Source organism: Eucalyptus grandis, chromosome 4 (genome assembly GCF_016545825.1).
Source record: "Eucalyptus grandis isolate ANBG69807.140 chromosome 4, ASM1654582v1, whole genome shotgun sequence".
NCBI classification, from domain to species: domain Eukaryota; kingdom Viridiplantae; phylum Streptophyta; class Magnoliopsida; order Myrtales; family Myrtaceae; genus Eucalyptus; species Eucalyptus grandis.
The window spans coordinates 4,017,358-4,033,706 of record NC_052615.1 but is presented as its reverse complement, the minus strand read 5'-3'; the positions used below and the strand labels follow the sequence as shown (position 1 = coordinate 4,033,706).

The following is a 16,349-nucleotide window of genomic DNA, read 5'->3' as shown; positions in this document are numbered from 1 at the left end:
CCTTTTTTACTCATATTTATCGGGCTAGATTTCAAATGGGTCACTCTAATTCTATGAAGGAGTTGAACAAATGAGATTTAAAAAACAAAGAGTAGTTAAAAATGAATCTAAATGGGTTTTACATAGACCCCTTTTTAACGCATTTCGATCAAGTTTGAACCAGAAATAGCTTGGCCTTTTCTTCCTCTTTTTTTCAGACCCGTAACTAGTCGTTACCTCCTTCATTGTGCATCCATTCTGAAGATTTCAAGGTAATGATATTATAAGCATTGCATTGGTTGCGGGCAACGGTCAAAACGCTGGAAGAATTCAATTTCGCTGTCTTTTGCCGGCATTGTAATTGTCAATGCCGGGGGAATCCTCCTAAGTTGGCAGGAGCCCTGTGAAAGGGATGATAGCTCTTTGGGCCACAAATAGAGAAGAAATACTAGTCCCCGAAGTACCTTATGCAGTTGTGGGAAAAGAAAATCTCATTTTGGCTTGTGAAAAAAAAAAAAAGCTTCGTTTGTTTCTCAAGGAAAATAATTTTATGAAAATGACCTCTTAGCTTGTGAAGAAAACTTAACTTCCAACTTGAGAAAAATAATCTTATAAAAATGACCTCTTAAGAATCGCATCATATGAAAATTACATGGAGAAATGGAGCCGGAATTGATTATGGGTCAGGACGGACATAGATCGCAAAATTATTATGAAGAGATGGGTCAATATGGATTAAACGAATCGATTTTGATTAGACCGATTTTTCATCCATCCAGATTCGATCTTCTCCTCCATTTCACGTGTGCAGCAGCAGAGCCATTACGATGACTCCTGAGATGGACAAGAGTTACTATTCCATTTGATCACTATAATTCGCTATTATTCCAATCTGTTGCAGTTTTGTCTAATATCAAACAAATGTTTCATATTTGACCGTTCTATTCATGTATCATGGTGGAAAGACAAAATCATTTTGTATTCATCTTGCATGTAGATTTTGTACAACCTCACAACGTAGTACACGATATTAAAATAACATAATCACCTATAGTAATATTAGCGTCACGTGATCTGCTTTTAAAACTCATTGACTTACTTGCTTAAGTAGCAAGCATGTGAGTAAATTTTGCTCTTCGTAATTGACCAAATACGATATGATGCAATCACTAATCGACGACTCAAGGAGGATAAATTCGCATCGTTCACAGCTAGTGACACTAATGTGGTGTCATTTTAGTAAATATAGAAATGTGAAAAGTATATTCATGAAAGAAGGACAAAGCTCTATACATCCCATTCCCCTTGGAGAGACGGGTCAGGTTTTTTCATTGGGACCTTTTAGATGTGGGGCCTGAGGATTGATTTGAGATCTAGGATGTATTGTCAATATTTGAAAGTCTTTACGGAGGAGAAATTTTTTAAATAATGTTTAAGATTGGTATGTGAAATCAATTTATAAAAATAACGCGGCATTAATTTTAAGTACGTAACATACCAGCATCAATATAAAATAAAAATGGAGAAGTTTCCGAATAATGTTTAAGATTGGTATATGAAATCGATTTACAAAAATAATGCGACATTTATTTTAAGTACATAACGTGCAAAAATCAATATGAAAGAAAACGACTATTTATACGTCAGCGTATGAATTCAAACAATCGCATGTGCGTATTGGAAAGTATGCTACTTTAGTGCTCTTAATTAGTCAATACCCTAAGCTCTACATAGTTTGTATGAAGTTAAATAATGCTAAACACGCCATTTTTATAAAGTTGCAACTCATGTTTATCCATTTTGTTTAATTAGCCATAAAGAACAGAGATGTGCATGAATTACAAGCACGAGACATATCAGATTCCCACATCATCAAATGAAAAAAACATTAAATGGTGGGACAATCTACATGAATATTAGCTCGCGTCTTACTTAATAATTAGAGAAGTACTTGATGAGTTCTTGATTTATTCGCTTAAAATTGACACTTTTTTTCCCTCAAAAAGATAAAGCAAGAAAAACACGACTTGTCAAAGTATCCAACTCCGCAAATAGACCGGCATCATTGTAATCCTAGAAGTCAATATAATCTATCCCTCTGCTCCACGAAACGCCAAGTATGCAAGGGAATGAGTCAAACCAAGCCCCAATCATGCCATTCTCTTTCTCTATAAATACTTTATCCTAAAACAAGATCTCTCCACCCCTTACCCTTTACCCAAACGCAAGCATCTGTTCCCAAAAACACTTCTTCGTCTCTAGATATAATGGCAGATGTTATCCTCTCCAAGACCATCAATGTGGTGGTAATGGCAATCTTTTTGATGTTTTTCTTGCTTTTGTCCACTGAGTTGGCCATTTCTGCCGTGGCCGAGGCAGTTCCAGAGCTTCAACTCGGTCTGTGTTCAAAATAATTTACATTTTCTATATGCACGTATGTGTCGTAAGTTTAATACGCACAGACTTTGTGTAAGATCCTAATCATATAGGCAAGATCGACATTCTTTCGATTTTGCTAGACTAATTAAACGATATTTGCCAAAAATTGTTTTCATAATTCGAAAGCTCTTTTATAGGGTACCATAAAATTTTTGTACGCTATTACGAAATACAATCCTCAATCTTTTCAAAAAGATGCAATACATGTACAGTTCCTTTGACTTGTTAGTTATCGAATTTTTTCCGAGTGGTAATCGTTTTGAAAAAGGTGCAATTCAAAAGTTTCTCCTCTTTCAAGACTTTCAAATGTTGACATTGCATCCTATCCATCTTTTCTTCCCTCAGATTCTGTATAGATATGACATTATTTTATCAATATACTTTCATAAATTTTCGCATTGGAAAGCTACATAGAGTTTCGGCCAACTTTTATGAGTATAATTTTCGCATTTTAAACTAAATAAATAAATAATTCGTTTTTCTTGACTCATCGTCTATGTGCAGGACGCAAGCTACTCGAAGATGGCTACAATACCACCGGACGAAGTGGGTACAACTGATTAGTTCCTTTGATGATATCAAATAAAAGATGATGAAGACGACTACTACTACTACTAATAATAAATGCCCCGGTTTGTTATGTTATGATGTCTTGTATGGTCATTTATAAGTGGCCTCCCTTTGATTAAGTATTGGTCATGTATATGCCCATGATATTGGAAAAATTACACTACTTTAATGTCATAATTTTCTGATTAATGTGAATTTTTCCTCCTCAAGTCATCCATTAGTGATCGCATCATATTGTACATTATCGATTATGGATGGCAAAATTTACTCACAAGCTTACTACTTAAGTGACTCAATCTGTCATGACATCTTGACATGTTTAGAGATTCTCAATCGATGAGTGATTCAATCTGCCATGTGTATTACATCATGTGATCCCATGTCGCAGACTTGACTCAATTGATTTTTTTTTCATGAAATTATAAAGGTCCAAGATATGACAATAGACTTGGTATAGCTTATGAATAAAAACAATGTTACCATCAGGTAAAAGAACATCTGAAGTACCAAAACTTGATATGGGATGGACACTTAAGTGCCAAAAGTTATGAAAATGACATTTAAATCTCAAAATCAGATCAAAATGGGTCAGTTAAATACTAATGGCGAGAAAATCCAACCAAAATACTAACATGGCAATTTTCCGGCGAGACAAGTGCAAAACATCGTTTTGCTAATGCAACTAGATAATTAATATAAATATTAATTAAATTAAATGTAAAATTAAATTTATTTATATATTTTTAAAAATTTTAAAAAGAGAGGAAAAGATGTAGGCGGCCAAGGACCACCGCCTCCTCCTCCTTTTTCTCTCTTTTTTTTTCAAAAAAATAATTTTAATTTTTATAAGTATAAATATTTTAATTTAATTAATATTTATATTATTATTTTTAAAAGGATAAAACGACTTCGTTTTAGTTCTTCATCATTGACTTAGCTCTGGCATGCCACGTAAGCAAATTATATTATTAAAAAATTATCATAATAGGATTTCCAACCACTTTCGTTGGACTTGGCACTCAAATATCCCATCTATTTAGAAAAACTTTTAACACTTAAGTATCCATACGTGCTAAGTTTTGGTACTTCAGATATCCGGCTTCGTTACCATCGCACTGACTTCATAATTACCATGAATATACACATCGCATATTTGTGGCTGGAGTGTTTGACTTGATGTATATACTCTCAATTAATTAGAATCAGGAGGATACATGGACAGGATTAGATTGGCCCTCTTCTAAATAGCCATCAAATACAACTTTTATCTTTCTCAAAGCACGACAGCTTGCGGGTCACAACCGATTCCATATCAGTCAGCCAACCAATATCACACAACAAGGACATATTAACATTTATATTCTAGCATGATGAGAGTGATAAATGTACCTTTCACATACCATTAAATTAATGGGGTGGCGTTTTCTAGTAGATGACTAATGGTTTCTATAATAGTTGTACAATGACTACCTCTCGACAGTTTCCAACGGTTGTGGTCTTCATGATCAGTTCTCGGTTGCCCCCATGTTTTCCTTCCTTTAGCATTTCTCTGTCCACGATCCTTAGCTTTTCTCTCTGAGCGGTTTTCCTCCTGAAAAGGGGGGTTAACTGACTCCACGATTTTGTTCTGATAATGAGCAGTGATTGCTCATCAATAACTGTCTTGCGATTGTACTGCTCCTTAGTTTTTGTTTTTCATATCCCCTGGTCTATATTCATATATGGCAATTGTTCCCTCCAAACATGCACGTCCATTTCTTCCCAATTCCAACTGTTTTGTCTTGTAACTATGCTTGCACGTCCCCTTGTTGATTTATCCTGCCCTTAAGAATCTTCAGACGGCATTTCACTATTCATATCATTGCCAACATTCGTAGCGATAATTTATGGTACTCATCCCTAGAAGTTTGATAGGTGGGTATAAATCATTGATGTCCCTCATCATCAGTTGATCACATATCATCTTTTGTGATCACTGACAAAACGCGGCGCATATGTCAATTTTCATGTGCTTTCCATGTGACTATTCATGCTCGTGCCAAATATATGATTGCTGATGGTCGGATCATAGTTAGGTGCAAATGGTATCGTTGACATTTGACAAGTCCAACTAGATGGTTGTTGCTTGGTCCAAATAAGTTGTTTGTTTTGCTACAATGTCTATTCCATTATAAGCTTAGCATTAGTTACGTGAATAGGTCAAAACGCTCGAAGAAATCACTTTCGTTGTCTTTTGCTGGCATTGTAATAGTCAATATCAGGGGAATCCTCCTGAGTGGACGGGAAATGTGAAAGGGATGCTTCTCTTTGGCAACAAATAGAGAAGAAAAGGTAGTCCGTGACGAATCTTATGCGGTTGCAGAAAAAAATTCTCATTTTGGCTTTGTGAAGAAAACTTAATTTGCATCTCAAGGAAGATAATTTTATAAATATGACCCCCTAAGAATGGTCATATGAAAATTACATAACCTCTTGAAAGGGGCGAAAATGAAGCCCAAATTGGTAACAGGTCAGAGTAGATATGGATCGCAAAATTGCATTGCGTAAAGATTGGTCCATACAAGTCAAACGAATTGATTTCGATCGGACCCATTTCCATCCTCCCAAATTGGATCTTATCCTCCATTTGACATGTCCTTGATGAGTTCTTGATTTATTCGCTTAAAATTGACTCTTTCCCTAAAAAAGATAAAGCAAGAAAACCACTACTTGTCAAAGTATCCACCTCCGCAGATAGACCGGCATCATTGTACTCCTAGAAGTCAATATAATCTATCCCTCTGCTCCACCATCCCCCAAGTATGCAAGGGAATGAGTCAAACCCAGCCCCAATCATGCCATTCTCTTTCTCTATAAATACTTGATCCTAAAACAAGATCTCTCTACCCCTAACCCTTTACCCAAAAGCAAGCATCTGTTCCCAAAAACACTTTGTCTCTTGATACAATGGCAGATCTTATCCTCTCCAAGACCATCAATGTGGTGGTGATGGCAATCTTTTTGGTGTTTTTCTTGCTCATGTCCACCGAGTTGGCCATTTCTGCCGTGGCCGAGGCAGTTCTAGAGCTTCAACTTGGTCTGTGCTCAGAATAATTTACATTTTCTATATGCATATATGTGTCGTTAATTTAATACATAGAATTTATGTAAGATCCTAATCATATAGGCAAGATCGACGTTCTTTGAATGTTGCTGGACCAATTAAACAATATTTGTCAAAAATCATTTTCATAATTCGAAATCTCTTTTATAGGGTACCATAAAATTTTTGAACGTTTTGATTGCGAAATACAATCCTTAATCTTTTCAAAACGATGCAATACATGTCCAGTTCCTTTGACTTGTCAGTTATCCGATTTTTTTCCATGTGGTACCCGTTTTGAAAAAGATGCAATTCAAAAAGTTTATCCTCTTTTAAGACTTTCAAATATTGACATTGGATCCTATCCATCTTGTCGTTCCTTTGATTTTGTATGTGATTGGAAATGACATTATTTTATCAATATAATTTTCATAAATTTTCGCATTGGAAGGCTACGTAGAGTTTTGGCCAACTTTTATTAATATAATTTTTGCATTACCTTATTTAATAAACTAAATAAAATAAAATAAAATTTTCGTTTTTCTTGACTCATCGTCTATGTGCAGGACGCAAGCTACTCGAAGATGGCTACAATACCACCGGACGAGGAGGGTACAACTGATTAGCTCCTTTGATGATATCAAATATAAGATGATGAAGACCAATAATAATAATAATAATAATAATAATACGCCCCGGTTTGTTATGTTATGATGTCTTTTATGGTCATTTAAAAATGGCCTCCCTTTGCTTAAGTATTGGTCATGTATATGCCCATGGTATTGGAAAAATGACACTACTTTAATGTCATAATTTCTGATTAGTGTGAATTTTTCCTCCTCAAGTTGTTGATTAGTAATTGCATCATATTGTATATCATCAGTTATGGATGGCAAAATTTACTCACAAGCTTACTACTTAAGCAACATCTATTGACATGTTTAGAGATTCTCAATCGACAAGTGATTCAATTTGCCATGTGTATTACATCATGTAATCCCGTGTCGCAAACTCGACTCCACTTATTGTTTTTCATGAGATTATATAAGGTCCAAAGTATTACAATAGACTCGGTATAGCTTATGAATAAAAGCAATGTTACCATCGCGATGACGTCATAATTACTATAAATATACACATCGCATATTTGTGGCTGGAGCATATGATTTAATGTATATACTCTCAATTAATTAGAACCAGGAGGATACATGGACAAGATTAGATTGGCCCTCTTCTAAATAGCCATCAAATACGACTTTTTTTTTTTTTAATATATCTAGAATTTAGCCTAGTACACTTTAGGGGTGCTCACGGCCCCCACCGGGCGTTAACCCCGCGGAAACCACCGACTATACTTGGAGGGGGACTAGCACAAGACCCACCACCATGGCCCCCCATTTAAGACATCAAATACGACTTTTATCTTTCTCAAAGCACGAGAGATTGCGAGTCACAACCGATTCCGTATCAGTCAGCCAATATCTCACTACAAAGACAGATTAACGTTTATATTCTAGCATGATGAGAGTAATAAATGTACTTTTCATTAAGCCATAGCTAATCCTCCCGACAAAACGCACCATCTAAGTCATTTGACTTTTTTTTCCCCTAGTCTCTGAATGAGTTTGCAACAAATAGCATCAGTTATGTCCATACCATTTAAATTAATGGGGTAGCGTTTTCTAGTAGATGACTAATGGTATCTATAATAGCTGTACAATAACTGCCTCTCGACAGTTTCCAGCGGTTGTGTTCTTCATGACGAGTTCTCAGTTGTCCCCACGTTTTCCTTTCTTTAGCATTTCCTTGTCCATGATCCTTAACTTTTCTCTAGCGGTTATCCTTCAGTAAAGGGCAAAAGAAGGAAGTGTTTAACTGACTCCACGATTCTGTTCTGATAATGACCAGTGATTGCTCATTAATAACTATCTTGCGATTGTACCGCTCCTCAGTTTTTGTCTTTCATATCTATTCGTCCAATATTCAAATGGCAATTGTTCCCTCCAAATATGCACGTCCATTTCTTCCCAATTCCAAATGTTTTGTCTTGTAACTATGCTTGTACGTCCCCTTGCTGATTTCTCCTGCCCTTAAGAATCTTCAGACCGCATTTTTCCGTTCATATCATCGCCGACATTCGTATCAATGGATTATGGTAGTCATCCCTAGAAATTTGATAGATGGGTATAAATCATTGATGTCCCTCGTCATCAGTTGATCACATATCATCTTTTGTGATCATTGACAAAACGCGAAGCATGTGTCAATTTTAATGTGCTTTCCATGTGACTATTGTTGTGTTCTTCATGAAGAGTTCTCAGTTTTCCCCACGTTTTCCTTTCTTTAGCATTTCCTTGTACAATAACTGCCTCTTGACAGTTTCCAGCGGTTGTGTTCTTCATGAAGGGTTCTTCCAGCGGCTGCCGAAGAACCCCAAAAAAAGACACTAGTGGCAACTCTTAGATAACATTTTTAGGTTGCCTAAAAACCTTAAAATGAATTCCTATCAAGTGAGGTATAGGTTTGGGAGAACTTGCGTCCATAATTAATAGACTAGGTATGACCCACCAACTAGACATTGCTTTGAAGGTCGTCTCTTTTGACAAAGCGAAGTTGGACTGTTTTATGAACAAACACCCCTAAATCTACTCATTAGAGTCCCTTTCCTGCCTCAAGGGGTAGGTCGCAACAATGGATAACTAACAAAAGTAAAGGTTATTAAAATTATATAAATGTAGATAAGCATTTGTAAGGGAGACAATCAAAAGTTGATAAATGAGAAGAAAATTTTCATAAATTTTCATAAATTAAATAGTATTGGTAACTAACTCGAATGAAAGTGGAAACCAAAAACTAGATGGTAAATCAATGGAACGAGATTTATAAGTCAGTAAACTGAATATATATTTTTATAGAAATTTATTTACCATTCTTACCATAGCCTTAGATTTATTATATGAAATTACAACCTTCAATTTAGTGACTAATTTTTTTCCGAACAAGTTACCAATTAATTTTGAGTTACCAATTTTCATTTGAGTTGCTTATTATCAATGTTTATTTTTTATATTTACCAACTAATCTATTAAGTTACTATTTTTAGTTATCATACTTGCCAACTTTTAAATTTACCTACTCTTTTTAGAAGAATACGTGATTTAATATTTAAATTTGTAACACTAATTTTTGTACATGTTCATATGCTTTCCCATTGACTTTTTACTTTTTGCTTTTTACCATTTTTTTAAATCTTTGGCTCAAGTGCTTTGACATTTTTCGAGTTTCACATATTCACGTATGGTTTCAATAGTTTGTTGATTAATATTTTAACTTTGACAAGAATTAAAATAGTTATGTACTTTTGCTTTAAAAAATGTAAAACAAAAAACGATTTTTGGCATAATGGGGATGGGGACGGATGGTTCGTCAGGCAAAGTTTGAGTTTAATGTAGGTTGAAATATTGGGAATGTGCATTTTTATTTCCAAATTCTTATAATTAGTTAAGCAAAATATATAGCAAGAGAATAAATACAAGTCTTTCAAATGTGGCAACCAAACATAAGAAAAGTATCCACACCCTTTGAATTTACTTCGCGCTAAACGTAGCCTTAGAACAAATCCTTGAACTGATATCCAAAGCTTTGAGGGAGTGCGTCTGACAAAGTTCAGTGGTGTCATGCTATGAAGTTTCAGCACACAAAGCCAGGCACCAAGGGAGTAAAAAAGGACATCAAAGTTAGTGACTCTTTCGACCGACTTTGCTTTTTCTGGCCTATTGTCGGCCATTTGGCCTGAGATTTTCTAATTGCCTTTTGATCTTAAAGGAACAAAGTATTAGGTGAGTGTTACACGTAGCAACCTTGCATCAGGCGGCCATTTAGGGGTAGTTTTTTTCTTTACTTTTTTTGTGCTTTTATATAATAATATGAATAAGTTTGGTAAGCTACTGCAGTGCTAAGTGTGCACTAAATTTAATAAAATAAAATGAGCTAAAAAACAGACCATTCCCATTGAAATATTGCTTATATATTCTGAGCAACTAGGAGAAGGTCGTGACTTCGTCACTCCTTATTTCATTTTTTATCAACAAAGCGACAACAAATAAGATGCAAAAATAAATAAAATAAAATAATGACCTCAATGGACCAAGAACAGAATTCTGGCCTCTCCCGTTAAAGACGGCAGCTCCCATCGCACGTCCTTATCTTGCAGAACAGCATTCCCCATCTCCAGACAAATCAGATTCCTGTTCAAAAAAGACAAATCAGATTCGATCTCCATCTCTCTCTCTCACTTTGACCGAAAAAATTTCAGAGCTTTGATAAGGGCCAAGTACTCCGTCTGCATCGCCGTTGAAGCTGGAATCGTCTTTGCGAAACCGTCGAGAAGGGTTCCCGACGCGTCTAGAAGAACTCCCGAGATTGCTCCTTCCATAAACGCTCCGTCGATGTTGATTTTTAAAGGTAAGAGGCTTCGGTGGGATCCAATCTTTGAGTCAATTGAGTCGTTCCCACGTGAAGTTTCGAACTTTGCTTGTTCCACTTGCTGAAATTACTGAGTAATGCTTCTGCCGAGTCAATTAGGGTTTCTCGAATTTGGGGGTTAACCTTCAAAATACAAAGTCATTCCTTGCTTTCGAAATGAATCACAAAAGGGTTGCAATTTCCTCTAAATTCAGTGAATTTCCTGGCTGTTCAATTATGTCTTGGAGCCAAGCCTCAATTCGTGAAAGGTTTTGACACGAAATTTGGATTTTTACTTCAGGATCCGACCAAATTGAGCTCGTCCATGGACAAAGCGAGAATGGATGTCCCACTGATTCTGCTTCTTGATCACAGATTGGGCATGCTGGCCAAGGTAAGATTTTCCGCCGATATAGATTTTCTGTTGTGGGATGAGCATTTTGAGATATACTCCAGAGAGAAATCCTAATTTTAGAGGGGGGTCTTCATGTTCCAAATATGGTACCATAGTTTGCGGATGGCTGAAATGGCGACGTTGCTTGCATGCTGTGTTGTGGGTTTTCTGACTCTCTAATAAGATTATAGGCGCTTCTCACTCTGTAGGCACCTGATTTAGTAGCCATCCACATCATTCTATCTCGTGTAGCACAAGAATTAAGCGGCACTGCTAGGACTTCACTTATTATTTGTTCATCAAAAAGTCTTCTGAGTGTGAACATCCCACCTTTTCTCCTCTTCTCTAATTAAATCAGCAACTTTAGTTGGGCCACTGAAGTTTGCTGGAGCCCCTATGGTTCCTCTATTTAACCATCTGTCTTCCCGGATGTCGGTGCTTTTTCTTGTACCCACTGACCATATGACTGATTCTGAAATATTATCTCTTCCCATCAACAAGCTCTGCTAGCCCCAAGAACGGCAAAAGCCCCTCCCTGCATGCCAAATGGATCTTGTAGGAAAGTAAATACCTTTGAGGATTTGACCGCGTAAAGATGAGTGATTCTGAGAAAGCCTCCATGCTTGCTTCCTAAGCATTGCTTTATTAAAAGCCCGTAAATCCTTGAAGCCCATTACCCCTTTGTCTTTCCTAGTTTTGAGCACTTGTCATCTCGTCCGATGAAGACCACTTCTAGATTCACTATTTTTCCACCAAAATGCAGCAATTATTTTCTTTGTAGACTGACATATCGATATCGGGATTTTAAAATTGACATTGCATATTGAGAAATAGCTTGTGTCACAGCTTTGATCAACGTTTCCTTCCCCGCCTTTGAGATTAGATTTTCTTTCCATCCCTCTAATTTCATGTTTGATTCTTTACACACCGGTGAATTAAAGAATATCAATGTTCTTTAAATAATTTCTTTTAAAGTACGTGTTGATGTTGACACAACCACATTCTCCATTGAAAACATCGGGTTGGTCTCGGTATCACCAAAGGGCCAATGAAGGATCACATTCCTTCTTTAGGCGCAACCTAGCCCACCCACGCGGCGAGAGAAAGATGCACTAAGCAGAGCAAACTAATGCTATGGCGAGCTCAGACGAACGAACGTCGTTAGGAAGCAACTACCAAGTGTTTCTAAGCTTTAGAGGACCTGATACTCATGTTGGATTCACCGACGTCTTATATCATAGCTTGGCCGAGACTGGAATATGCGTCTTCCGAGACGATGAAGAGGTTCGTGCCGGTGAAAGGATCGATGGATCGCTTCAGCGAGCGATCGACAACTCTTGGATCTACATACCTGTCTTCTCTCGGACCTATGCTTCGAGCCGATGGTGCCTCCACTAGCTCATGCAGATCGTGGCAAATACTTCCATATCGGAAGGTAAAAAAGGGATCCTACCTATTTTCTACGATGTGGAACCCGACGATGTTAAGTTGAAAACTCCGTTGTATCATGATGCAATACTGAATTTGGAGCGCAAGAAGAAGTTGAGCACTGAGCAAGTAGATGCGTGGAGAAGGGCTCTCATGGAGGTTGATGCAATAAAGGGGTGGGAAGTGAAGAAGTACAAAGGGTAAGCTAGCTGCTTCAAGATGTTTGTTTTCCCAATTTTCCTCAATACTGGATCAAAGATGTAAAGAAATCGAGTATGATTGAGGTGGGACTTCTGCTATAGTATTACTAAATGAACAAAGCTATGCTACATTAGTCACAAAAAGTGAAAGTGCTTAGCAAGGTCACCTTATATAGTGGCCGAAGTATGATATAATAGCTAGGTAGCTAAACTAATAACTGATCGAGGGCAGTGGGTGGAAAAAGAATGGGATAATGAAATGCCACGCACAATCCTTTAATCTTTCGATACATTAAACATTTCTCCTCTTGAATACACCTGGTCCAACTTATATAGTTGTTGCTTGAACATAAATTAAAAATATCAATTTTAACACCTAAATATTTATACATCTATTTTCGCAAGTGTTACCAATATAATTCCAAGATTGCTAATCTCATGTTGGAATCAAGTTATATTTCAGGTTATGAAAAGACGCACGCATTGCCAAATGCATTAAAAGTATGTTTTGGTGGGATGTTAATGTCCAATTTGGACTCTTAGGAGATCACTTGTAGATTAAAGATCCCATTTGTCCGAATATTTTGTAGCTTATTTGGTGCTTGAATAACATCAGTTCTAACTAGGTAATCGTGATTTTGCATTTTTCCCTTAACTAATTCTTTTTTCCCCATTGTGGCAGTTATAGTGATGTGATTAAATTGGTAGTTGAGGAGGTCGTGAAAAAGCTGAAGATAAAAAATAGATCAGTGACTGAAAATTTAGTTGGAATTGATGATCAAGTGATGGCAGTAACTGAATTGTTAGACGTTGATTCTGGCTGTGTGCGGCTCATTGGAATTTATGGCATGGGAGGTATCGGTAAAACAACTCTTGCCAAGGTGGTTTTCAACCAACTCTCTTTTCATTTTGGAAAGTGCTGTTGTTTCCTTGAAAATATTCAAGTGAAGTCGTCAAGAACTACTGGCTTAATTGAGTTGCAAAAAAAATTATTATCTGAAATTAGCAATCCTACAGGAGCAAGGAGCATTGACGAAATTGATTATGGAACAAAGAGGACTGAAGAAGTACTTAACAATAAGAAAGTCCTCATTGTACTTGATGATGTTGCCGACAGCAAACAAGTGGAGGAATTAGTTGGAAGGAGTACTTTGTATCCAGGATCTCGAATATTGATTACGACTAGAAATAAAGATGTTTTGCGAATCAGTAGACCAAGCTATCAGATCTCAGAATATGAAATGGAGGTGATGAGTAGTGATTGTGCGCTTGAGCTTTTTAGTAGGCATGCATTTAACAAAGACTCTCCATCAGATGATTACAAGGAACTTTCAAGGGAAATTGTATCTGCCACTGGGAGACTTCCATTAGCAATTGTAGTAATTGGTTCATTCCTCTCTGGCAGAAGGCAACAACTATGGAAAGAAACATTGGATAAGTTAAGCAAAGCACCTCATGAAGATGTTTTTGTAAAGTTGAAGATCAGTTATGATGCCTTAACTTACGCGCAACAACAAATTTTCCTCGATATTGCATGCTTTTTCATTGGTGAGCATAAGATGTATGCAATTTACATGTGGAAAGATTGTGATTTTTTCCCGGATATTGAAGTTGATGTCCTCATTAGCATGTCATTGGTAAAGATTGTGGAAAATGCATTTTGGATGCACGACCAACTCAAAGATCTTGGAAGGGAAATAGTTCGTCGAGAAAATCCAGTAAATCCTGGAGAGCGGAGTAGGATATGGATTCAGAAGGAGGTCCTTGATGCAATAAGAACAAAGGAGGTAATATACCTTAGGAAAAAACTATTAGTTTCTCTACTGAAAATCCTCTATGCTGCACTAGGATTCTCTTTTCTCTTTCCTCGTTTTCCCTTTGTAATCCTTTTCCTTTGAAACAAAATACTAAATATCCCTCATTTCTTGCTCTTAATTGCAGATGAAGAAGAACGTTCAAGCACTGGATCTTTATCTAGGCGATAAACCTAAGGTCGCTATTAAAAGCGAAGAGATTGGAAGATTTGAACGTCTAAGGTACCTCAAATTAGATTCAGGAACCTTCAGCGGTAACTTAGCAAATAGTCTTACCAATTTAAGATGGATTGTTTGGAGAAATCCTCCTCGCTTTTTTAAGCCAGCCAATATTTGCTTAGAGAATGTGGTCGTTCTTGAATATTTAGACGATGCCTACATAGATAATTCGAAGCTACAGAGCTTAATCAAGGTATGTAATGTGCTTATTTCTATTTTATTTTCTTTGAAGGTAATATTTGAATGTTCATCAATTGAATATTGCATTTATTTGACAGATGGCAGAAAAATTGAAAGTTCTTTCTCTTGAAGGGTGTCACAACATAAACAGAATGCCAGACTTCTCCGGATGCCCAAATTTAGAGAGGCTTATAATCAAATCATGTGATAATTTGAGGAAAATTGGTGGCTCTATTGGGAAGTTGGAGTCTCTAATTGATCTGAAGATTGGGCATTGCCATTCTCTTGAAGATTTGCCTAAAGAGATCGAGAACCTTTTGAATTTGAAACACTTCTCCGTTGAAGATTGTCCACTGACTCGACTCCCAGATTCCATATGGAAGTTGAAATCATTACGTGAGTTGCACTTGGACATTAGACTAAATTCATGGGAGTTACCTAGTCCTATAATGCTTTAGAATCTGGAAGTGCTTCAAATTAATAGTAGGGGTTTAAAAGGTTGAATTCCTTCGGCAGTAGGAAGTTTGCCTAATTTAAGAATCCTATGCTTGTCACATAGTAGCATCAGTGAAGTTCCAGGGACAATAAATCTGCTTCCTTGCCTTCAAACTCTCGAGTTAAGCGGATGTCATGGGATTCAAGAGCTACCGACACTTCCTACAAGTTTAAAGAATCTAAAAGTGTCATCCAATTCGTTACGGGTAGTCCCAGACCTTTCAAATTTGACTAATTTGGTTATGTTGTACCTATCTGATAACTCTGGTGAGAGACAAGGAGGTAAAATTTATACCGGTGACTTAGGGTGGATTGAGAGGTTATCCAAACTGAATCAGTTGAACTTGAGACTTCTCAATGTCCCTGCTCCTTCTGAGTTGGCTTCCCTTTCTCAATTAAAGGAACTAGATTTGTCTAACATGGACTTTCGACCACTCACACGACTTCCACCGTCTCTGCTAAATTTAAGCCTTTATGACTTAAATTCAACCATATTACTCTCATCCAAATTAGAAAATTTGTCAAGACTAGTTCTCTTTCAGTGTGGAGTGCAAGAAATTCAACTCAACGGGCTTCTACTTCAAAATTTATCAAGGTTGCGTCTGAGCCGTGGTGAATCTCTCGAGAGATTCGGGCTATCAAACATGAGGAAACTCAAAAGCGTAGAGATAAATCATTGCCCAAAGCTAGTTGAGATCCAATTTGCTGGGGTGTTTGAAACATTGGAAGGATTTTCCATTAGATGGTGCATGTCCTTGGGAAGGCTAGCGTACGCGGGTGAAGTAGAGTCTGCTAATGAGTTGATTATTAAGGAAGGGACCCTAATTCTTCTGTCAAGAGTATTATATAAGTTGAGATATTTCACGCTTTTCTCATGCCCAAAGATACGCCACGTACAAGTACTTGGTGCATCGGAATTGTGGCATTCATTTGTGGTCGTTGATTGTCATTATTTGCAAAGTGTTCGTGGTTTATCACACTTAAAGAAGCTCGAGCGTCTATACATCATGTATTGCAATGAGCTACAGGTTGTCGAGGGCTTTGACGAGTTGGAGTTTTTGCGGGAGTTAGTAATTCATGACTGC

The 16,349-nt window shown here is 37.0% G+C and overlaps 1 protein-coding gene and 1 long non-coding RNA gene across 2 annotated transcripts; both read left to right on the top strand.

Annotated features, from left to right (window-relative positions):
* The first annotated feature begins 2,196 nt into the window (after positions 1-2,196).
* On the top strand, positions 2,197-3,197 carry LOC108959303. The gene is made up of 2 exons (XR_001986822.2): positions 2,197-2,376; positions 2,923-3,197. It is a non-coding gene; the product is annotated as an uncharacterized LOC108959303 (long non-coding RNA).
* An 8,837-nt stretch (positions 3,198-12,034) lies between these two features.
* Positions 12,035-15,227, top strand: LOC104428180 (disease resistance protein RPV1-like). The gene is made up of 4 exons (XM_039311520.1): positions 12,035-12,556; positions 13,239-14,343; positions 14,498-14,782; positions 14,868-15,227. Exons 1-4 carry the CDS (start codon positions 12,330-12,332, stop codon positions 15,225-15,227), a joined length of 1,977 nt encoding a protein of 658 aa, XP_039167454.1. The 5' UTR covers positions 12,035-12,329.
* The last annotated feature ends 1,122 nt before the right edge of the window (positions 15,228-16,349 follow it).